The sequence below is a fragment of the Fukomys damarensis genome, unplaced genomic scaffold, assembly GCF_012274545.1.
Source record: "Fukomys damarensis isolate Sample0158 unplaced genomic scaffold, DMR_v1.0_HiC HiC_scaffold_24, whole genome shotgun sequence".
Taxonomy (NCBI): domain Eukaryota; kingdom Metazoa; phylum Chordata; class Mammalia; order Rodentia; family Bathyergidae; genus Fukomys; species Fukomys damarensis.
The window spans coordinates 43,403,820-43,430,086 of record NW_022900936.1 but is presented as its reverse complement, the minus strand read 5'-3'; the positions used below and the strand labels follow the sequence as shown (position 1 = coordinate 43,430,086).

The window sequence follows — 26,267 nt, the reverse complement described above, 5'->3', positions numbered from 1 at the left end:
ATCTAATATTGTTAGGGGATAGGGAATAAATGGGTATAGCCTTTCTGAAAATCATTCAGTAGCAGTATATATTACTGCATGAATTAATGAGCAGAAGGATAAACAATACCCTATGTATACACATATATACATCTTTTAACAATTATTATAAACCTGTGAGATAAATACTATTGCTGTGTTCGTTTACCAGATAGAGCTGAGGCATAGAGAGGTACACTCCAAAGTGTTATTGGTAACTATCTCCATGTAATAGAATTTTCTAGGAATGATTATTATTTTCTCTTTATACTCTTAATTTGCTGTAAAGTTTATAGATTTTTTTATTATATTTTATTTATTTATTTATTTAGTACCAGGATTAAATTCAGGACCTTGCGCTTGCAAAGCAGGTGGTGGAACCACTGAGCTAAATCCCTGGCCCTTTAATACATTTTAAACAGGAAAAAATAGGAATTTAGCTCAGTGGCACTGTGCCTGCATCACAAGTGCAAGGTCTTGAGTTCGATCCCTAGTATTGGGGTGATAGGGGTACCAGGAAAAATATTCACAAAGCTGAAATAAAGATTCACTATATATTTATGATAATAGTTTAAAGTATTGTAGCTTTTGGAAAGCAAGAGAACTGTATAACTTCATTGCAGAGAATCTGGCCGCAAGTCTGTTACATCTTTATTTAACATGGGAAAACTGGAAACTTAAATTTCCATGGTAAAATAAATAGTTGCCTAAACTAGTTTATCCATTTGCATGGGTTATTTTAGAGAATTTGGTTCTAGCCCCTATCATGTTTTCCTAAACCCTTAAGTCAGGCTTCCTTGGTGCTTTTATGGAGTCCTTAGCCACTTCTGTCAGATTTCTGATTCATTGATGTTTGAGCTTCCTTTGTACCCAACCTCCTCCAACGTCTAGGCCTCTACACTGATAACCCACTTAAATCTTGCATCTATTCCCATTGAGAGTTTTATATCCTTTTCTTCCCTGCAAGTCAAGAGACACCTTTTCTCTTAGCATATTGTGAGTAGGTCATCTCAATTCTCACAGCTCAATCTGTTCCCAAAGGATTATTTTTTTGGAACCGCAGGATGCTGGCTTGGTTGCACCTCTTGACTACTCTCTCTCTATAATGTTGTGTGAGCAGTTGTGTACAGCTAGTTCTCTGTATTTGCAATTCTATATCTGCCAATTCAAACAATGAATAGAAAATACTCAGAACGAAAAGGAGCTGACTATCCCTAAACAATATAAAAACTATATACATGGCATTTACATTGTGTTAAGTCTTATAGAAAGTATACAGGAGGATGATTTGCCCTAAATTATATTCTACTACACCCTGTTTTGAGGGCTTAACTTTGGTCTCTGTGGTGGAGGATGATCCTGGAACCCATCTCCCAGGTATACCAAAGGATTATATAAGTTTTTATGTGGACTTATGTTTGTATTTCTCTTGGATATATACCTAAGAGGAGAATTTCTGTGTCATGTGCTGTATTTTACCTTTTGAAGAATTGTCACAATTTTCCAAAGTGGCTGCACATCTTCTAATCCTGCATCTTCGTCAGTATTTGTTACTGTTGTTTTAATTTTAGAAATCTTAGTGGTTGTGAAGTGGTAGTATTTTGTTGTAGATTTGCATTACATTTCCTTCATGACTAATGATTTTTAAACTTTTTTTCCCTGGGGCCTTGACTGCATTTCTAAACCAGTGTTTATGATGATTAGGATACATGATTTACTTGTATATTTGTAATTTTCTGGATGTATCCATAAACTATCTTTTAAAGCTCTCCTTTTCATCATGAGAAGTCTAGGGATTTTAGCTGGCTCTGAGAACCACCAGAGCCTACAGTTATTGGCAGTTAAGTGCTTTATGTTGATTTAGAAATAACTTTGTAAATACATTATTTCAATAATATTATGTGAAAAGAAAATGAGAAAGAACATATAATGTTTGAAAATCATATCAAACTAATAATGTATTTGGATTATCAGTTTGTGTTGTATAAATTTTTGTTTATTTCATAACCTTTTTTTGCTGTCGTATATATGTATATTTGAAATTTTTCTATAGTATCTTCATTTCTTGTTGTCATGTATGTTTGTGATCTTTAATAAAAAAAAAAAAGAAACAACTTCGAAGGGCCAACCTGTGGGTCTAGAATTAAAGAATCAACTAGTTTGCCAGGTTACAGATAAATATTTTTCTTTCTTCCTGAAAGTATTTTGTCAAGTGCTTAACATTACTTGTATATAGTGAAATCTGCTATTGAAGGAGGAGCCAAGTGAGAGGGACAGTCATCTTGGCTGCAATTAAGCAGTAAAGGAACCTATTTCTTGGTATAGATTAGACTTGAAAGCATCTAGAAAGTTAGCAATTAATACATTTTTCTTTTTAAAATTAATATTATCTGTGCTTAGCACCGCCTTTGGAGTTTCACATAACAAAAGTGGTTTTAAAAATGTTTCCATCACAGATTGAATTTATTCATATTTCATATGACAAGATAATTACAAACAATGAGGTGAAACTACAATGTCAATAGCAGATACTTTCATGATTTTCCCCAGCAAAAGGGATTTAAAAAACCCTAAGTTTTTAAGATGTTGTTTTGCTTCAAATTGTATTTTCGTCAAGGTATTTTCTGTTTTTCTTACAGTACTTTTAAGTTTAAAATTTTGGAATTTTCTAGTATTGATATACATTCATTTCTTTTTCTTTTATTGAGTTTATTGGTACATTTTAGGTATACAGTACAATTACATTCATTATTGGGATCTTGTACCTTTACATGACAGGTCTTGGTTCTCATTTTTACCCCCTTGTCTGTGCCCTCCCTTCACCCCCTCCTCCCCTCCCCATTTACAAAAACTTTATTTCCATTTTTTCATTTTGTCATATTTTTTTCTTTTCCCTTATTACCTTTCCCCTACCCTTCCCATTTTCCCTACACCTTTAGCCTTTTTCTTCATATTTCATATGGTCAGTTGTCTCTTTAGGATCTTATGTACTATTACAGCTTTTCACACCAGAGAAACTATTTGGTATTTACACATGTGTGACTTATTTATTTTACTTAGGAGTATATCCTCGATATGTATCCATTTTCCTATAAATGAGTCTAATTTCTCATTCCTTATGGCTGAGTAGTATTACATTTTATAGAAAAACCACATCTTCTTTATTCATTTTCCAACTGATGGGCAATTAGGCTGTTACCAAGTTTTAGCTATTATAAACTGTGCCGCTATAAACATTGGTGTGCATATATCACTGTGGTATGATCTCTTTAATTCTTTTGGAAAGATACCCAGCAGCAGGATGGTTGGGTCAAATGGAACCTCTTGTCCCAACTCTGAGGTATCTCCATATTGATTTCCATAGTGGTTTCAGCAGTCCGCACTCCCACCAACAATGGAGAAGGGTTCGTTTCTCTCCACAACCCCGCCAACATTTGTCATTGATTGATTTCTTCATAGCAGCCATTCTTTGTGGGGTGAGGTGGAATCTCACTGTTGTTTTCATCTGCATCTCTCAAATGACCAGTGATGTGGAACATTTTTTTCATATATTTACTTGCTGCTTTTACTTCTTTGTCTGAGAAATGTCTGTTTATTTCAGATGCCCATTTTTGAATTAGGTCTTTATATTTGGGGGGGCTGGTTTTGAGTTCTTTATATATTCTTGATAGTAGTCCTTTGTATGAGGAGCAGCGGGTAAAAATTTTTTCCTACATTGTAGGTTGTCTCTTAGCTCTGTTGATGGTTTCTTTTGCAGTACAGAAGCTTCTTAATAAGATGAGATCCCACTTGTTGATTCTTTGTGCTAGTTCCCGTGCTACTGAGGATTTGTTTAAAAAGTCTTTTCCTATGCAAATGTCTTCAAGAGTTCTGCCTAACTTATGTTCCAGCAAGTTTAGTGTTTCAGTTTTAATGTTTAGATCCTTAATCCACTTGTATTTTAATTTAGTGCATGGTAAAAGATAAGGGTACAGTTTTAATCTTTGGCAGGTTGAAATCCAGTTTTTCCAACACCATTTATTAAAGAGGCTATCTTTCCCCCACTGGGGATGGTCAGCTCCTGTGTGAAAGATGACATGGCTTTGTACATCTGGATTTGTTTTTGTGTCTTCTAATATGTTCCACTGATCCTCAGATCTGTTTCTTTGCCAGTACCATGCTATTTTTATCAGTGTCTTTGTAGTATAGTTTCAAATTGGGAATTGTTATACCCACTGCCATGTGTCTGCTGCCTAGGATGGCTTTTGCTATTCTATGTCTCTTCTGGTTCCAAATGAATTTTTGGATTCTTTTTTCTAGTTCTGTGAAATATAGTGTTGGAATTTCAATAAGCATTGCATTGAATCTGTATAGCAGTTTTGGTAGTATGGCCATTTTCACTATGTTGATTCTCCCTACCCAGGAGCAGGGGATATCTTTTCATTTTCTTATATCCTCTTCAATCTCTTTTTTCAGAGTGCTGTAGTTTCAGTGTAGAGGTATTTTGCTTCTTTTGTTAGATTGATTCCTAGATACTTCATTTTTTTTGGATGCTATTGTTAAAGGAATTGTTTCCCTAATTTCTCTCTTAGTGAGTCTGTTATTTGTGTACAAGAAGACTATTGATTTTTGGTTTTTGACCTTGTATCCAGCTACTCTGCTAAAAGTGTCAATTAAATCTAGAAGTCTTTTGGTGGAGTTTTTTTGGGTCTTCATTGTAGAGTATCACATTGTCAGCAAATAATGCAAATACATACTTTTTTTTTTTTTTTTGGTACGGGGGATTGAACTTGGGTCCTTGCACTTGCAAGGCAGACCACCAAACCACTGAGCTAAATCCCCAGCCCCTGCATTTCTTATAAAGACTTAAAAATTTTTAATTTTATTGATACAATTTAGATATAAATAATGATCACAATCATCATAGAGAATTTGTACTTGTTCATGATGTGTCTTTTTTCCTCCCCTGCCTTCGTCCTCTCTTCCCCTCCCTATTTACAAAAGTCCTGCTTCCATTTTTTTTCCTTTTTCCTTCCTTTCTCCACTCCCCTCCCTAGTTCCCCCATACTTTTGAACAATTCTTACCTATTTCACATTATCTGTTATATACTTTGGTCCCTATTTACACTTTCAGTTTCTTACATCAGAGATATAATGCGATATTTTTACACATGTTGGATTTATTTCACTTAAGAGTATGCTCTCAAGATAACATCCATTTCACTATAAATGTCTCAAGTTTATCCTTCTTTATGGCTGAGTAGTATTCTATTGTATAGAAAAACCACATCTTTTTTATCCATTCAGCATTTGGGTTGTTTCCAAGATTTATCTATCACAAACTTTGTCGCTATAAATGTGTGAACATATATCACTTTGGTATGATGCTTTTAATTCTTTTGGGAAAATACCCTGAAGAGGAATAGCTGGGTCATTTGGGCCCTCTAATCCTAGTTTTTTTGAGGAATTTGCACAGACAGTGGTTGTACTAATCTGCACTCCCACCAACAATGAAGAAGGTTCCTTTGTCCCCACATCCTGCCAGCATTTGTTCTTGGTTGATTTCTTAGAAATAAGCATTCTTTCAGGAATAAAATGGTATCTTAGTGTAGTAATTTGCAAATCTTGAATACCAGTGATGTTGGACATTTTTTCATATATTTGTTTGCCATTTTCACATCTTCATCTGAGAACTGTCTGTTCATTTCAGATGCCTGTTTTTTGATTGGGTCTTTAAATTTTGGGGAGACGCCTTTTTTTTCAATTTTTTGAAAATTATTCTAGATGTTAGTCTATTAGCTATTAATTCTAGATATCAGTCCTATCACTGAGGGACAACTGGCTCTAATTTTTTCTCTCTGTGGGTTATCTCTTCACTCTGATGGTGATTTCTTTTGCTGTGCAAAAGCTTTCTAGTAGGATGAGATATCATTTGATTCTTTGTATTATTTCCCATTGGATTGGAGTTTTGTTCATTAAGTGTCATTGCCTATGTCTAAGTGTTCAAAAGTTCTGCATATTCTCTCTTTGAACAGATTTAATGTTTCTATTTTAATATTTAAATTTTTGATACATTTTTATTTTACTTTAGTGCACGGTGAAACATGGGTCTTAAAATTTTAGTCTTCAGTGTGTGGAAAGCCAATTTTTCTAGCACCACTGATTGAAGAGCCTTTTTTCCAGTGAATGTGTTTGGCCCCTTTGTCAAAGATAATGTGCTTGAGTGTGTCTGGGGGTTGTTTCTGCATATTCTAGTCTATTCCATCCATCCTCATTCTGTTTTGTTTTGTTTGTTTGTTATTGCTTTTTTTTCTTTTGTAGAATCATACAATTTTTTTACCATGCTGTTTTTATCACAGTAGCTCTGTAATATAATTTCAAGTCAGGGCTTGCCTTTGCTAGTCTAGGCAAATTGCTCTTGCTGGTTCCAAGTGAATTTTAGGATTGTTTTCTCTATGAGATATGCTGTTGAAATTTTGATCAGAATTGCATTAAATCTGTATAACAATTTTGTGAGTATGGCCATAGGTTCTTCCTACCCAAGAACAGGTGACTCAAGAACAATTTCCACTTTCTGATATCCTCTTCAATCACCTTTTTCAGAGTACTTCATTTTCAATGTAGAGGTTAAAGCATTTGTATGATATGGTAGGTATTTTAAAATATGATGTTTTCATTTGTACCTAAAAGTATTTGTAATGAGTACCTTAATCCAGTTATCAAACTTGAGTTTTTTGTTGTTTTTTTTTTCCAAATGAATGCTGGTGACGGAAGGAAAAAAGACAAGAGAGGACTACTATATCTTAGTTATTGCTGTTATAACAAAAATGCTATTGACTAGGTGGCTTAAGTAATAAACATTTTCCATAGTTATGTAAGCTAGAAGACAGATCAAGGCCCTCTTCTTGCCTTACGTCTGGTAATTATTTTTTCCCCTTGTTTCTTTCATGAGGCACAGTGGAGAAGAAGCAATTCAATGATTCTATTCTTATAAGGACATAATCTCATCATGAGAGCTCTACCCTTATAACTTTATTCTTCGCAAAAGGTCAAACCCAAATATTATCACATCACAGTTTTCAATAAAATGATGTGGGAAAGACACATTGATTCCCCAACAAGAGCATAAATTCTGATTGACTAGGCTATGTAGCTATCTGTATGATTTTCAGTTTTTCAACTGTTGAACAGAGGATTTGTAATAGGCCTTTTAAAGTCTTTCGGTTGTGATACCTATTTTATCTTGCAGAAAACAGTAATAATGAATTCATTAATATATGATGAGTCCTTGTAATAAAAATTGTTTTAGTGTTTGTATTTCTTATGTAAGCTTTGTTGAAATATAACTTACCATAACATTCACGCATTTTTAAAATGTATAGTTTGAGGAGTTTGAATAAATATATACAACTGTACAAACATCCTAAATCCAGGTATAGAAGTTTTAATGCAATATCAAAAGGTTCCTTATGCCCATTTGAAATAAATTCTCTGTTTATCCTCAGCCCTAGGCATCCATTGATCTGCTTCCGTCACTTGCTTTATTGCCTTTTCTATAAGTGTTATATAGCTTATTTTACTTAGCATGATACTTTTCAGGATCATTTAAGTTGTTGTACATATCAGTCTCCCTTTGTACTATTGTGTAGTTTTCTTTTGGATGGGTATACACCACATTTTGTTTATCTATTAGCTGTTGAGTAAATCAGGTTGTTTCAGTTAGAATCAGATATGAATAATACTATTAGGACCTTTTGCATTGTTTTTATGTGGACACATCTGTCTTTCCTCTTGGGTAAATGACTGGAAGTGACTTACTAGGCTATATATGTGTACGTTTATCCTTTTTAGAAATTGCCAAACTGCTATAAATTTTTATTAGTACATGTTTATGATGCACAAGGAATTTATTCATTATGGGGTACTGGGATACATAGGGCATCTTGGTCCTTTTTAGTTGTCCTTCCCCTCCCCTCTTTCCTATATCCCTCCAGCTCCAATTCCTATCTCCATAAAGTATATCTATTTTATAGTTCTACTACAGTATTAGTACATATTAAAAAAAGCATTAGTGTATACAGATTCTAATTTCTCCATATCATTACCTGTGCTTGATGTATTATCAGTCTTTTTTACTATACTCATTCTATGGCTATATCATAATATCTGATTGTAGTTTTAATATCCATTTCCCTCATGATTATGATATCTCTGAGAATCCACATTATATCAGGTAATACCACTGTAACTTAAAGTAATTTTAGGAACTTTTTAGTCATAATTTGTTGGACAAATTACTAGCCACTTTAGGAAACCTATTTTATAATCTGTCAGTGGATCTCTTGCTTATTTTTTCTTTTTGCTTTTTAGTATTGTTAGATCTGTCCTGAGAATGTTGTTTTTTACATATTTGTTAGACATTGAAAGATAGTAGAAGTTAGGCAGGTACTTGTTTATATGCTCTGAAGTTCAAGGAAGAGGCTATGGGTGGAAGTTGGAGTTATAAAATTTGGTAATTGGACAGGATTTAACAGAAGTCTGACAATTAAAGTTGAGTGGTTCAAAAAAGTGAGGAATGCCCTGAGGCCCTGAGAGAAGCATGTTATGCATGTTGTGGTTACTTGCCTGTATGAAATGTTTTGTTTTGTTTTTTTTAATTCATTATTTTAGGGCAGGGGATTTAGCTCAGCAGTTCAATGGCCTGCAAGTGCAAGGGATCCGAGTTCAATCCCCGGTACCAAAAAAAAAAAAAAAAAAAATTCATTATTTTATAGAATATATATATATGTATATGTTTTGCTAAAAACTGAGTCTTCATAACATCGGTGATAGCTGCGTTTTTAAAATTATTTGGAAAATTATTGAAGTTTTTTTCCCTCTGGAGTAATGTAATTTTTATTATTAAACATCCTACTCATTATTTTTACTAATTTAATAGTGACATCGAAAATATTGATTTCATGAGTCATACTGAATATGTACCTTTCTCTCATTTCTAGGTAAATACTGTGGTCTGGGGTTAAAAGTGAATCATTCAATTGAATCAAAAAACAATGAAATTACAGTGATGTTCATGAGTGGAGACCATAACTCTGGACGAGGATTTTTCGCTGCATACTCAGTTATAAATAAACAAGGTAAATTATTTTCTTATGCATTGGCTTCTACATTTTGCAGTTTTTGATAGAGATGAAATGTTTTTTCAGATTCCTGTTACCTGAAATTAGAATAGAGCAGAAAATCAGAACAGTTAATAAGACATATACAAATGTGACAAATACATCAGTTTCAGAGTGCCAAAAGTAAGTATATTAGCTTTTATGTAAAGCCTATAAGCTTCCTTTTTCTTAGTAGAAGAAATAAAAACTTTTTACTTTTATAAGACTGAAACAGAAAGTATAAAAAGTGTTTAAAAATCTGTGAATTATTAAGAGGTACCATATCAATTTAAGATTTCATATCCACAGTTTACCATTTTCATAGTTCTGTATTAAAAACCATATTGCCATGCTTTTCAACAAATATGCTTTTATACCACCAGGGGCATCCTGGTAACTTCTCAGACAGAACAAAATAAACAGGAGGCATTTCTGAACTGTTAATATTTAGAATCTAAGGGCGGGGTATTAAAAGCAAAGCTACTGAGTAGAATAGATTGTAAAATTTACCTAAATCTATAAGATAAAAGTGTAAGACCTACATGAAAACTCCTTTTTTGGCTGCTGTGGCTTAAATTCATTCCCCTCTGTTATTCAGAGCATGGTGAGAAGGTGTTGCTACTACAAGGATATATCAAAACACTCATTTAAATTAGGAATCTATGATTATGTTTATATTCAGTAATGAATTAAGTTGACCACTTAAATTTAGAACTTAGCATTTAGTACATAGTGTATAAATGAGAACAGTATCAAGACTCTTGGGTGTGAGAATGTTGAGCAGTGGGTATAACTGAGGACCAAGTAAGCTATTGTCTTCAGTGGTGATGGTTTTGAAAAAATACTGTGTCTTAGAAGAATATGATTTCTAAGCAGAGGGGTTTTCTGCATGGTGAGCAGTCTGCTTTGCTTTAGTTTCTAAGCTATGGAATGAGGTGTGAAGGCTACTAACATCTTTTAGAGAGAATTAAAAAAGAGCCAGATATGTTGGCAGATGCCTGTAATCAAAGCAACCCAGAGGCTGAAGCAGGAGGATCACTCCAGGTTTGAGAGCAACATGAGTTTAAGGCTACCCTGAACTTCATACTGAATCTGTCTCAAAAACACAAATAAAAAAACCAAAGTGAGAGAGGGTATAAAACTCATTTGGATGGAATAATATAGAAATAATAATTAATATTTTTGACCGAGCTAGGAAAATAGTGGCATTGTAATATTGTAGATATCTCTGGGATCAAAACCTGCCTCTGCATGCTAGACTGATGACTTCTTGCAAATCATTTCACTTCAGTGGGACAAACCAAATGATGTAGTATCTCTAGGCATAGTAGGTACATAGTAGTACTTACCACCCCCATCCACCACTGTAAACACTCACAGTGACCATGCCACACAAATATTAAAAGGTTAAGACAGAGAATCCGTAGTGACATAGTAGTAGATGACCATCATTTCAGTTTCACTCCTTGAAAATCTCAGATTGATAGAGGAGAGGAAAAGAAATAAATTATTTTACTTCTTAAGTTTCTTAGGCTTAATATCAAGTAACATATTTAGTTTGACTAATATTTTTCCTCTTGTTATCTATCGTGTTATAGGGTGCTAGAAAATAAATATCCTCTTTTTTTAAAAAAAAAAAGGTTCTTACATAGATATTTAAATTACAGAGCTTTTGAACCACAGATATGTGAATGTTCTACATTAAGCTTATTTAAAGAATTGATAGTGGTCTCAACAGAATCAGTATGCTGTAGACTTATACACCTCTGTACCAGATTTCAAAAAGCTCTGTTGCTATTTCAGATATTTCACTTCCGAAATTTTTGAAATGTCTATTTTAATTAAAGGAACATGTAAATAGTAAGATTTTTGAAAGTGCTAATCATCTTGGGAAATCATCATTTCACAGCTATCTCATGAAGTTTTTTTTTTTTTTTTTTTTTTTTTTTTTTTTTTAATCAAGCATTTATTTCATTTGAACTAAAGTGAATTGCCTAAATTCAAGAGAACACTGGCTGAATTGCTTATTACTTTTGTGTGGCCTTTCAATCACTATTTCTTGTAGTGATTCATGCATTTGAGGACTGGTTGGCTGTAGTTGAGATCCTCACATTGTCTCTGTCCAGAAAATTTAGCTACCACTTAAATTCCATAATATTTTCAAGGATCATCACTGCATGTCCCTAGCTTACCATCTGGTTGAAGATTAGAGTATTTGGGAATAAACATGTGAATGGTCTTACTTCAGCAGCTACTTTATTTGTTGAAAAGTCCCACAACCACAAAGACTTGTTACTATTTTATGTGTTGTTGCTAGAGTGGTGATTTCATCCAAGATAGACTGATATTAATTATGTTATGCAGGAGCTCATTGGAAAATCATATTCCCTTCAAAGCCTTTTTTCCTTCTCTATGCTTGGTCCCAGGGTAATAACAATAATGAAGACAGACACAACCAAAGCCTTCATGGAGCTAATAGTATAGGATTGGGAAAAAGTCATTTAAATAAATGGCTATTTATTTGCAGTTAAGATAGGAGGCCAGAGAGGTACAAGGAAGATCGATGAGGAACAGCACTGTCCTGAGGAAGTCATTTTTAACCTCAGGACTAAAGGATTAATTGGAGATTCGAGGGTAGACAAGGATATAAGAACATTATAGGGAAGAGAACAATAAGTTCAAAGGTCTGGTGATAGAAAGGAGCTTTGGGAAAACTGGGGGGGTGGCGTTGTGGGCGGAGTGAATAGGGAATTAAGTAGGTCTCCTTACTGAAAACATAAGGTGGATCTTTGTCTTAAGAGTGCTGGAGGCCCTGAACTATTTCTCCTCTGTCATGCTGCCTTGGAACCAGTGGACCATGGACTGATGCCTCTACAAACTATTTAGAGGAGTCATTTTTTTATGTGGGATGAAGCTGAAGACCATCTGGATTTTCTTTCATGTTGAAACCTCCTGAAATTAGAGGAGTGTGTGCAGATCCTGGGGAGCAGTAGTTTGGTCCAGTGCACCTGCAGGCAGATCCCAGCCAGGGATCTGCCCTGACCCCAAGTGCCGGGACAAGCCGGCCGAGCCAAGGCCCAGTCAGGTAAGAGCTGCCAAATGTGCACAAGCTTCAGTCAGAGGCCCACCCCATACCATCAGTGATTTGAACCCAGAAATTGGTGTACTGCTGAGCAGCAGAGGAAAGGTCTCTTGGTGGCTAGCTGAGAATTGAAGATCACTGGGTGAGCAAAAAATTGTCTAAATAAAGGCACAGTAGACTGCATCTGTTAAAATGAGAAGACGTGGAAGCAAGTCCCAAAGCCAGGCTTCCAGATCACCCAAGTCAACCCCAAAGGGAAATGAGATGGAGCAGTCTGATAACCACCTGGACTCCCTCAACTGGCAACAAAAGAGGATCTGGAAAAAATGAAGTCAGAAATAATTTCTAAGATAATAGCAGAGATTGTGCTCATAGTACAAGGCATGATTAATAACTCTAGAGTGGACAAAGATTAAAAAGAGGAGGTGAGGAACATGATGAAATCCTAACATAGGAAACAAATGGAATCTATAACACAGATGCAGACAGATTTCTAGGAGATTAAAAACTCCATTGAAAGTTTATACACATCAGGATGAGCCAATGCAAAGGTAGAATTTCAGATATAGAAGACAGGATTACCATTAGTCACCAGGAAAAGAAAAATTTCTTAAAAATAGGGACTATGAGAAATCAGTCCAAAAACTGCTAGATGTTGCAAAGAAGAATATAAGACTGATTGATGACAATGAAGAAATAGAGAGTGTAGACGACAGTAAAAAACAGTTCAAAGAAGTAATGTCAGAAACTTCCCAAGTAGGGGAAAACAATTTGACATACAGATAAGTGAGGCATATAGGACTCCAATTAGCCATGATCAGAAAAAAAATCACACAGGCATATAATAATTAAGATTCCAGAAACCCAAAAGAAAAACAAAATTATATAAGCAGAGAAAAGAAATAAATCGCATACAAAGGAAAGCCCATCAGAATCACAGCAGACTTCTCTACACAAATCCTAAAGGCAGAAGAGCTTGGAGTGATGTATTTTAAGCCCTAAAGGAAAAGTGCCTCCAACTGAGATTGATGTACCCTACAAAACTATCTTTCAAAATTGATGAAGAAATAAGATACTTTCATGACAAAGAGCACCTTAGGAACTTCATCAGATCAGCACTTCAAAAAATTTTAAACAGTATCCTAGGAAATGACGATGAGGATAACACCCCAGGAAGCCCAGCAGAATAAATCCATTAGGTATGACAAAGTAAATGCAAAGGGAGATCAAAAGAAAAAGTCATGAAAAGGATAAGGCATTACTTATCAGTTATAACTGTTAATGTTAATGGTCTCAATTCACCAATCAAGAGAAATAGACTGGCCAAATCGGTCAAGAAGCAAGATCCAACAATATGCTGCATACAAGAAACAAAATTCAAAAGGAAACTCAAACTGAAAAGTTAAAGGGTGGAAAACAATATTCCATGCGACAGAAACCTGAAAAAAAAACAGGAGTAAGCTCTCTTTGCAGATTTCAAACCAATACTAATTAAGAGAGACAAAGAAGGACACTACATCCTTGGGAACGATCCAAGAGGAAGAGATGACAGTCATATATAAATATGCATCAAACACTAGTGCACCCAACTATATAAAACAAATACTAATGGACATGAAAAATCAAATAAGCACTAACACAGTAGTAATGGGGGGACCTCAATACCCCACTGCCAAAAATACATAGATCAAGTAGACAGAAAATGAATAACGAAATACTAGAACTCAGTCAAATTCTTGAACAAATGAACTTAACAGATGTTTACAGAGTGTTCCACCCCACAAAATCAGACTACACATCTTTTCAGCTGCACATGGGTCATTCTCCAAAATAGACCACAAACTTGCTCATAGAACAAAGACTAAGTAAGTGCAAACGAATTGAAGTGACCCCCTGTATATTACCAGAATGTAGTGCAATGAAATTGGAGATCAGTAGCAAAAAAAACTGCAAGAATTTCACAAACACATTGAAATTGAACAACACACTCCTCCACAAACAGTGGGTCAGTCATAGAGGATTTTAAAAAAGGAACCAGATAGTTCCTAAAATTAAATGATATTGATAGTACAACATATCAGAATCTGCGGGACACAATGAAAGCAGTCTTACAAGGGAAATTCATAGCAGTGAATACTCAGGAAAACAGAACAAGTGCAATTAAACAACCTGATGGTGAACCTCAAATTTCTAGCAAAAGAGCAGGACAAACTGAAAGCTCATACAAGGGAGGAAATTGTAAAGATCAGAGCAGAAATCAATGCAATAGAGACTAAAATAATGATACAAAAAAAAAATCAATGAAACTAAGAATTGGTTCTTTGGAAGAATAAGCAAAATTGACAAACCCTTAGCCAACCTTATAAAAAAAAAAAAAAAAAAAAAAAAAAAGAGGAAAGGCCCAAATGCATGCAATTAGGAATGGAAAGGGTGAAATTACAAGGGACCCAGCAGAAATCCAAAGAATCATCAGTACCTTCTTCAAGAACCTTGACTCCAGTAAGATGGAAAATACAGAAGAAATGGACAGATTCCTAAATTCGTATGAATTACCAAAGTTGAACGAAGGTGACCTAAACATTCTAAACGACCCAATATTCATCATCAAAATTGAAAATGTAATTAAAAACTTACTAAGTTAAGGAAAGCACTGGCCCTGATTGTTTCACTGCTAAATTCTACAAGACATTAAGAGAGGAACTACTGCCACTACTGTTTAAACTTTTCAATTAAATTGAGAGAAAAGAAATACTCCCAAATTCATTCCTAGAAGCAAACATCACCTTGATCCTAAAAGCAGAGAAACACCCAAACAAAAAAAGAGAACTATAGGCCAATCTCACTAATGAACATAGATGCGAACATCCTCAATGAGATACTGGCAAATAGAATGCAGACGGTCATCAAGAAGATCATACATCCTAACCAAGTGGAATTCATCTCAGGGACTCAGGGATGGTTCAACATACACAAATCAATAAATGTAATACACTATATTAATAGAACCATGAAAAAAATCGTGTGATCATCTCAATAGATGCAGAAAAAACATTCAACAAGATCCAACATGCATTTATGATAAAAACCCCACAGAAAATTGGAATAGTCTACCTCAATTTGATAAAAGCCATCTATGAAAAACCAACAGCCAATATCATACTAAATGGTCGAAAGTGAAACCCTTCATGCAAAAATCAGGAACAAGACAAGGATGTCCAGTATCACCACTCCTGTTCAATATAGTTTTGGAAATATCAGCCATGGCAGTTAGACAAGAGAAAGAAATAAAAGGAATAAAGATAAGTATGAAGAATTCAAATTGTCACGATTTGCAGATGACATGATACTCTATATAGGAGACCCCAAGAACTCCACTAAAAGCCTTCTAGACGTAACTAAATTCAACAAAGTAGTTGAATACAAGGTTAACACAAAAATGAATACCCTTTCTGTACATGGAAAGACTCATCAAGAGAAAAATGGTGCAATCAATTGCTTTCACAATAGCATCCAAAAAATTGAAACACCTAGGAGTCAACCTAACAAGAAATCAAAGACATCAACTATGAAACTGCAGCACTCTGAAAAAAGAGATTGTTCAGGATATCAGAAAATGGAAAGACATCCCTTGCTCCTGGATAGGAAGAACCAACGTAGTGAAAATAGCCATACTTCCAAAACTGCTATATAGATTCAATGCAATCCAAATTGAAATCCCAGCAGCATTCTTCACAAACCTTGAGAAAATAATTCACTTGGAACAAGAGACCTAATATAGCAAAAGCAATTTTAAGCAATGAAGAGAAGTTAGGGGGTATCACAATCACTAATTTTAAGCTATACTACAAACTACTGTTATAAAAATGTCATGATACTGGCAAAGAAATAGACCTGAGGACCAGTGGAACAGATTAGATGCAGAAACAAGTCCAGATACACTCAGTCACCACATCTTTGACAAAGGTACCAAAGAGCCTCAGTGGAGGAAAGATAGCCTCTTTAATAAATGGTGCTGGAGAAACTGGGTTTCAGCTTGCCAAAGATGAAAACTAGACCTGTATTTTTCACCGTGCACTAAACTAAAATCAAAATTGATTAAAGATCTAAATATTACAACAAACACTAAACCAGCTGGAAGAGAGGTTAGATAGAACTCTTGAAATAAGTGGACTTTGGTGAAAATATTTTATGAACAAAGTCAGTTGCCTGTGAGCTAGCACAATCAATAAGTGGGATGTCTTCTTATTAAAAAGCATCTGCACAGCAAGAGAAATGACCAAGAGTGTGAAGAGAGAGCCCACAGTGTGGAAAAAAATTTTCTCCAGCTGTTCCTCAGACAAAGGTCTACTATCTAGAATATATAAAGAACTTTAAAAAAATCAGACCTCCCAAATTTAAAGACCGAATCCAAAAACGAACATCTGAAATACACAGACGTTTCTCAGACAAAGAAGTAGAAGTAGCAAATAAACATGAAAAAATGTTCAACATCACTGGTCATTCGAGAAGTGCAAATGAATACAAAACTGAGATTCCACCTCACCCCACAAAGAATGGCTGATATTGGGAAATCAACCAATAAGAAATGATGGCAGTGCTGTGGGGAAAGAGGAACTCTGCTCCACTGCTGGTGGGAGTGCAGACTGGTATAACCACTGTTGAAAGTGGTATGGAGGTACCTCAAAGAACTAGGATTGGAAGTCCCATTTGACCCAGCTATTCCCCTGCTGGGTATCATCTCTAAAGAATTAAAAGAATCACACCATAGTCATATATGCACACCCATGTTCTTCATAGCAGCACAATTTGTAATAGTTAAAACTTTGAAGCAGCCCAAATGTCCATCAAAAGGAGACTGGATAAAGAAAATATGTGGGGTTTTTTTTGTTTTTTTATTTTTATTTATTTATTTTTTTTTGTTCTGTAAAATGGAGTACACCTTAGCCATAAAGAATGAGAAACTAAAAAAAAAAGAATGAGAACCTAGAGACATTTATAGCTAAATGGATTCACATTGAGGTTATGTTTTTAAGTGATATCAATAGGACACACATGTGTAACTACCAAATAGTTTCTGTGGTATGAGAAGCTGAAACTGCAAATAAGGACTAAAACATAATAGATGATATGAAATAGGAAGAAAAGGGACAGAGAATGGAAAATGGGACAGGTAGGGGAAAGGAAGAAAGGAAATGGGATTAATATGAGAAAATGAAGAGATGGAAATAAAGTCTTTGTAGATAAGAAGGGAGGGCAGGGGAATGAGGCAAAATAACCAAGACTGATTATATAAAGGTACAAATTTCCAACAATGAATGTCATTATATTGTATACATTAAATGTACCAACAAAATTAATTTTAAAAATCACTGCTGAGTGTGGTGGCACATGCCTGTAATCCCAGCACTTGGGAGGCTGAAGCAGGAGGATCACTGTGAGTTCGAGACCAGCCTGGGCTACATAGTGAGTTCCAGGTCAGTCTCAACTACATAGTGAGACCCTGTCTCAAACCCCCCCCCCAAAAAAATCATTAAAAACAAAAAGGTGCACAGAGGTTGGTAGAACAGTGTAGTAATATGACTTGATTTATCTTTTTGTTTGTTTTAACCCTTTACTCTGAAGTGTAAGTCAGAGGAGTAAGAACCAATGTGAGTAGGCTTTGTAAGCCAACATTAGCAGAGACCAGATGAGGTCTTCTTACATACACAGCAGAATTATGCCAGTTTTTAAAGACATTAGTCATATTTGCACAGAAATGTTTCCAAGAATTACTACAGTTTAAGTTTAGTAAGAGCCTATGGATGGATGTAAGGATGAGGCTCAGAAGTGCTCTAATGGCCAGGTTCTCTGTTGGGCATTATACCTACTGTTCTCCTAGTATCCTCCTTCAGTTGTTTCTAGTTTCTATAAAACTTTGGATCACCTCCTCATCTTATTTTAATTATCTTTGAGCAATAGTTTCCAATATTTTTCTTTACCAATTTTGGAATTATAGCTACTAGTGAAAGGAAAGTTTCCCTTTTCCCATTGTGGAGCAAGAAAAACAGACATAAATATGAAGCAACACTTCCCACAATTACGAGAGGATTAGTATTTCCACTTTAAGGTGGTATAATCCCACCCATTTCCAACTAGAGTTTCTTAGAAATTGAAGATGTGTGTGATGTAGTTGTTATAAGGCATTCCATAAAGAGAAGCACCTAAGTCACTGACAGTCTTTTTGAGAGTGGCAGAGCTGACAACTTGGAAATTTAGATCTTACTGTCCAGTTTAGTAATAAATGCTGCTGATATTTTCATTCTAAAAAGAGGATTTAAAACCATAGCATTTAAGGTTGTCTTGAAAAATGAACGTATAGATGTGTGGTGTCAGTTTCTGTTTTGCAGTCCCTTCAACAAAGGTCAGTTTTTAGGAAGAGCTCAACATTTCAAGGATTCTGGTCATTTTAAAACTTATTTTAGTTACAGAATGGTAAACTGGGTAGACTTTCTACATTTGTATTGAAAGCAGTCTTTGAAAGTGGAATTTCTATTGGTACCACCATTGGTATGTTGGGGTTGTATGTGTTTTGTAGGCGGGATTGGAAAGTGATAACCCTGGTACTGTGTCTTAGAATCATCTCTTAAAAGGTAATGTTAAACCTCATTACTTCAGATTTCACTGAAGCAGAATTTTATAGTGGTCAGTCTAACATTTGTCTGATTTATGGGGGAAAAGTCTAAAATTTCCTGTGAAACAAAATGATCCAATGTAGATATTAATGTTCTTCATAAGCATGTGTTCATTTTTTGCCTGCTACTCTGTAGAATCTGGTAACTGTGCCTAAGATTTGTGAATAGCTGAATCTGGATTATATTCCTATTTGATGGATTATTATTACTATATGATAGATTACTTTTAGAATTGACCCCAATGACATAAATTTTTCTGATTGCTACGTTTTTAAACCATTTTATTTGCAGTATTTTCCATTTCTTCCATCAGATTATGCAAACTTTTAAGAGAAAAAGTTTAGAATAGAGAGCTCTTTTCTAATAGTATTCAATTTTGTGTAACTTGTTTTTCTATAAGGAATGTTTTTGCCTTTGAAAATTGACGAGAATTCCTCAGATTGCTGCCTTAACTGTACAGTCATTTTATAGAATCTGTTTGTTTTAAGCTCTACACTTAGTGAGGTTTCTATTTTTAATTTTTATGTTATATTGCATAGTTTTGTCATTATTGTGTGTAGCAAATATTTTAGAACCCTGAAACTATTGAACTAATTTTAGCAAGATCTTTATAAAGTTTGTTTATGTTAATATCTTTAGGTATTTTGATTTATAGGCAAATGGATAATGAATATACATGATGTTTTTGTGTATGTAATATAATGTACTGAAAAATAACTTAGTTTATAGAATAAAGGTTTTAGCAAAATGGTACTAGTTTTTAGAGAAAAAATAATTTTTAAAAGAATTATCTGTTAAAATGGTGTTAACCTAAAGCAATTGAGCTTAAAGAATAAAGTTTATAAAGTAAAATGTAAACAATCTTAAACCATCATAGTGAGTTTACAGGTGTGTGTGTGTGTGTGTGTGTGTGTGTGTGTGTGTGTGTTTCAGTACATTAAGAATTCTGTGAAGGGACCACTTATGTGTTTCTACTGTCTTTTACTATGGAGTGGCATATCCTTCATTGTTGGTAAGTACTGATGTATGTTTTAGTATCCTAGATATTGTATAGGACACAGGAAATTGTAGCTTTAATATGTCTTATTTATTTTTTAGTGTATGGGAATTTAGGTATTTAAAAGGTTTGGTTTGACTCAATCCTCTGTGTTTCTTATGGCTTATCTAGCAACATGTTTTATTGCTGAGCTGTGCTCACCTTATCCTTAAGAAAGCTCTAAATATTTTCATCTCAGAAAATCTTTCCTGCTATCCTACTATGAACACTCACCTTAGACAGCATTGTAAATTTTCTAAGAAAAATCTAAGATATAATCACTCTAAATATGTAAAAGCAGAGGAGAGCAAAATACCTAGTATAGTATCTGGCATTTAGTAAGTTTTAGTTGATTATGAATAGATTACAATATATATAACTTTCTTTTAACAGAATTGCACTTAGTACAAATTATTGCCAGATAGCTATCATGGTAATAAGGAGCTAGATCTAAGAGAATACAATAATATCAGGAAAATGGAACAGCAAGGTCAGCCTTACCCTATATCCTGTAGTACTTGAACAAAGATATTACACAAACCTACAGAGCAACATTACTGACAAGTTTGTAAATTATGAAAGCGAGGCTACGTATTTCTTCAAACTCTAGGAAGTTAGTTATTTAGAGAATTTCACAACAAATGAAAGAAGTAGAATTTTTATGTATACATTGTCTTTTTTTTTTTCCCTTGTGTTTTTTTTTTTCCCCCCTAGTACTAGGGATCGAACTGCATTTGCAAGGCAGGTGCAGTACCAGTGGGGTAAATCCTTGGCCCTGTTATTTCTGATAAATACAGTCATTTATAAGTAATCTTTATGGGTTTTTAAAAGTTAGAATAAATATACATACTCAGGCTTCCATTTCTTTAGTATTAAATTGTTACAGTTAAGCAAAAATTACACCCAGGAGCAAATTTAGCTGATACTGAACATGTGGTGAGTAATGAGTGCTAAAATTACTGAGCTTTTTCAGTTCAATCAAGGACTATTAATTGGAGGAAAATCTAAAAAAAAGAAATTGCAATTCTGTAGTTTCAGAAATATCCAATGCTGTCAGTCAAAAATAAGAGAGTAATCAGTGGATGTGCTAATATTTTTTTATTGATTTGTTAACAGAAAATGCTGATTTAGTATAGTATCATGTATGGGTCCACCTAAGAGTTCATATTTAAGTAAATATTTCAAAGAGCAGTTATAAAGTTCTCCAGTCTTTGCAATTATTATGTGTTCGATATTTTTAAATTGTACTTAAATTTTAACAATATGTATCTAGGGCAAACCACTTTCAAGTCTCCTGTCTCTCAGACGCTATTGCTCTCAATAAATTTTCCTACTTTTAATCTCAAAAATACGAAACAAAACAAACCTCTGTTTATCAGTTAGAACAGATAGTAACATACCTGAATTGGGAGTTGTCTCAGAAGAAATGTTATTTTAGTGTCTTCATTACAAAAGGTCTGAGACCTTTCATTCTATTATTGATGACTGTCTTGGTTTTGTACTTGTATTCTTTCATGGTGTTTGGCACAATCACTTCATACTACCTTCAAATCCCTTCTCAGGCTTGCTTCATTTTCAGGGGGTAAGGAGGAAGATAATGAGGAAGGCCAGAAGCTCTTTATGGAAATTAGGATTATACTCCCTTTGTATTAGACTCTACAGTTAAGGTGTGTAGAATGGACTCAGTAGGTGCTATTTCTCTTTGGGCTTCCTAAGGAAGAGAGAATGCCAATCTGCCTCAGTAGACTCCTTAAGAGCATTCTGGTTAGTACTCTTAACCATTTTCCTTGGTCCAGAGCATTGATGTGAAGTATGTCATTAGTATTTAATGTCATGACATATATTCTATAGTCTTTTGAATGTGTTAATTATTTGACTAAAATTACTAAAGGGAGAAAAAAAATCCTATGCAGGGGCTCTTCCTTAGTTAAGAATATTGTACTATTATAGGTTATTCACACCAGAGAAACTATTCATTATTTACACATGTGTGACTTACTTATTTCACTTAGGAGTATATCCTCAATATGTATCCATTTTCCTATGAATAAACTATAATAGTACATAAGATCCTAATGAGATAATTGACAATGTGAAATAGGAAGAAAAGGGCTAAAGGTGTAGGGAAAGTGGGAAGGGTAGGGGAAAGGGAAAAGAAAAAAATAGGAGAAAATGAAAAAATGGAAATAAAGTGTTTGTAAATAGGGAGGAGAGGTGGGGGTGAAGGGAGGGCAGGGACGAGGGGAAAAAATGAGAACCAAGACCTGTCATGTAAAGGTACAAGATCCCAATAATGAATGTAACTGTACTGTATATCTAAAATGCACCAATAAACTCAATGAGGGGAAAAAAAAATATATTGTAAATTACATACTGCCTTGAATTTTTAACATATTACCAAGTTCTGGGATTATAGGATATGTTTGAGTGGATTTAGCATGGTAATTTTTTGCTTTATTTGTATTTATTATAATATAAGCCCTTACACATTCATCTTTTAAGTTGCTCCAGAAATCTGACCATTATCTTTGACTCCTCTCTTTTACTTAAATCACAGGCATCTGCCACTTCTCCGAATATATATGTACATATGTTAGGATATAACCACATCTTAAGAGTTCCACTGTTATTTTTCTACTTCAAGTTACCATCAGTTTTTACCTCAGTTATAACAGAAAATTTGTTACTGATGTTTGTTTCTGACCTTTTCTCCCTTCAGTCTACTTGCAATTCAGTAGTCACTATGATCTTCTTAAAGTGAAAGTCCCATCTTGCTTTGCCCCATGTTTTTACCTCCAAGACCCATAGGATTAGGCTTGGCTTCCAATTTCTTATTTGACTTAATCACTTATTTGTCTTTTCCTTTTTCATGTTGGCCTCAAACATACTGGGCATGCTTCCACCCGGCCTTTGTGATTTTTCACTGCTGATTTGCAGATGTACATATCTCATGCCTCACACCATCATCTGTTTTAGAGTTTTATTCAAATGTTACTTTCTGGGAGGTATAACCTGACTACATTACTTAAGGTTGCAAGTCCTTAACTTTTCCTAAACACTCTCCTTTTTTTATGAAGTGTACTTATCACCTTTCAACACAACATGTTTTACTTACTAACATTGTCTATTTTTGCTTATCTCCATTAGAAATATTCTTCCTGTATTTGTGGATTTTTGTCTGGTGATTCTTTGTTTTATCTGTAATACCTAGAATAATACCTAATCATAATACGTACTTATCACATATTTGTTGAATGAACTGCCAACTCTTATTGGGCTTTAAAAAAAAAGTCTATGTAGATATTAAAGGTAATGGTTATTACTTATATGATGGCTTCTTTTTATTTAAAAAATTTAATAGCATTTGTATTAACAAATAAGTCATCATATAATTCTCATACTCAAAGTATACGATTCATTGATTTTTTTTCAATATATTCAGAGCTTTGCAATCATTAGCACAGTAAATTTTAGAATATTTTCATACCACAAAAGAAACTGCATAATTATCAGCACTCACTTCTGTTTTCTTTCCCTAATTCTCACCAGTCCTAAGTAGCCATTAATTTGCATTTTGTCTGCACTGTGCTTACTTTGAACATTTCCTATCAGATCAAATACTATGTGGTCCTTAATGATTGGTTTCTTTCAGTGTGCATGTTTTCAGAATTCAACCATGTTACAGCATTTACCAATACTTTTCTTTTTATGACCAAATAATATTCTATTGCATATATACACATTTGTCTTTTTAATGTCATTTCTTAAATTCTCCATACTCTAGACCCTTACCAAATACATGATTTGCAAATATTTTTACCTATCCTGTGTGTTGTCTTTCTCTTATGGTGCTTAAGAGAGACAAAAAGTCCTAATTTTGAGGAACGTGTATTTATTTTTATTTGGTTGCTTGTGTTTTTTTCATCATACATATAAAACCAGTGCTTGATACAAGGTCAAAATTTACTCATTTGATCTTTTTCTCAAATTCCACTGAACTTGAAAGATCACCTTAGATGCAAATAAGAATTCAAAATCATTTTGAAAATTATTCTTCTAAAAGTTTTTAGTTTTAGTTCTTAAATTTAGATTCACTTTGAATTAATTTTTGTATATGATACATGATAGGTGACCCATTTCATTCTTTTGTGTGTGGATATTAAGTTTTTGTAAAAAATAAAACAAAACAAAACAAAACCAAAAAACAAACCTCTGCTTCACACACACCTCCAACTCCCTACCCAGTTGGAATGTTTGGCACCTTAATTAGAATTCAGTTGACTGTACATTTGAGGGTTTATTTCTAGATGCCAGAATGTTTAATTCCATTCCATTATTTATGATAATATCTGATTCATTACTATCTGAAGTCTCCGAAGTAGATGGTTTCTTTTGAACTGTACACTTACCTTGTCTAGATGTGCTTATTAGCTTGGAGTCTTAACAAATTTTCTGGAAGACTAGGCTATTTACTTGAAAAAAGTTTTCCAAAAACATCCCCTGCTTAATGTGTTCTTTTATTTGCCTCTGTGGAATTGTAAATTTCAGAGAATGTTCTGGTGGCTTCCTTTCCTTGTCTTCAGTCTTCTTGGCTTCCCTTGAACTATTAAATTTGAATTCTTACTTGCATCCCTCACTGATTGAACTCAGGACTTTGTGTTTGTGAAGCAGCACCACTAAGCTAAGTTCCTGGTCCTCTTATTGGCACCCTAAGTTCTTCTTTCAAGACCAGTGGAATTTGACAGCAAGGTCAATTAGTTTCACATTTGTATGGCACATGGTGCACTTTAAGCACTGTATAACTAACAATGCCCTGTTCTAATCAAATATATCCATTATTGACAAACTTTCTGGTATGTGGCTTGAAGGTAATGAAGTCATCTGTTAGTCATCCTATGCTGGACCACACAGGTACTTTTCATTTCAGGCTATTAATCTTAGCAGGTAAACTTCTAATCCAAGAAGTTGTAAATTCTTTTGATACAGCAGAAAGATGGGAAATTGGTTCTCTTTGATACTGTGCAAAGATTGACAGAAATAACTAGAGTATGGCTAATTCTGTTTATGTGTCACTTCCAGTCAGTCAGCTACATAGTAATGGACCCCTGTCCAAGCTTCTACCTTCTTAAACTCCTAAAATACAAATTTATCTTGACTATACAAATATCTGATGCATATCATTGCTCTCAAAATAGTATATAGTAATAGTATCATTAGTGTAACACAGTTATTATACTTTCCTTCTTTAAAGATATATTTCATTTTAATAAATTAATTTCCTTCGAATTACAAGATCTATGGGAGGCTATTAATGGAACGTATTTGTATACTGGCAGTGTGGTAAGAAGAATGCCAGCTGCCATATTCTTCATCAGTGTATTGGTCCCTTTGGCATGGTTCTTTAACCAAGCGTGTATAAGTGAAGTCACCTATTTTGTGATTGTCTTCAGGTCTTCTTCCACATTTTCCTCCCTAAGTGTTAGCAAATGATTCGATTTTACCAGATCTTCTAACAATTAGAAACTTTTATTCTTTCATTGATTTAGCTTCCTGTGTGTGCTATACTCTTAATTGTTGCTTACTGTACAGAGGTGAGGATACGGCTTCAGCTTTTGTCCAGAGACTGGGCATTATAAAAAAGATATTGCTAATTGATTCCCTCAAATTTTATATAACCCATTGTACTCTGAGAACATAGAATAATAATCTGTTCATTAAAGCAAACAAAACATTGGTGCCCACCATGAGCCAAAAAGTTTGACTTGTCCATGCCGTGTCTGTGAGAAAGAGACATTTATTTAAGTTGCAGTTATAGCCACCTGGGTTATGGGTAAAAAAGCATCTTGCGCCAGATGATGCAGAGAACTAGAGTAACAAAAACCAAGGTGGGTACCAAACAAGAGTTGGGAGTAAGGCAAGGCCAGGTATTTCAGGGTCATGTAGGCTGCACTGAGGGCTTTGTTCTCTTTTCTAAGAACTCATTGGATTTTTTCATTTCAAAGTTCTATTTTATACAGACAAATTAGGTCTCAATTGTAGGCCAGCTACCTTTTATTCAGAAATACTGGTTTCTCAATAGAAAGCATTAAATTTTAAAAGTTTGTTTTCTTTAGAGCAGTAGTACTTTACCAGTTTAAGTATATTTAAGAATAACCTAGAAGACTTCATAAAACAGATTTGGGGGCCCCTCCAGAGAGTCTGTAAGTCTAGATGAGTTCAGCATCTTAAGTTGTGAGAAGTGTTGAGATTTTGTCAGCTGCAAAACTCATTTTTTGTCATTGTTCCCTTTGTGTAAAGAACAAAGAATCATTTTTAGTCATAAT

The 26,267-nt window shown here is 34.3% G+C and overlaps 1 protein-coding gene across 1 annotated transcript in view; it reads left to right on the top strand.

Annotated features, from left to right (window-relative positions):
• The window catches only part of Dcbld2 (discoidin, CUB and LCCL domain containing 2), an 85,053-nt gene that overhangs the window by 33,138 nt on the left and 25,648 nt on the right, over positions 1 to 26,267 (top strand). Inside the window, exon 4 of the mRNA XM_010639657.3 lies at positions 8,997 to 9,134. Within this exon, the coding sequence (XP_010637959.1) occupies positions 8,997 to 9,134 (138 nt within the window). The remainder of the gene's footprint in view (positions 1 to 8,996; positions 9,135 to 26,267) is intronic.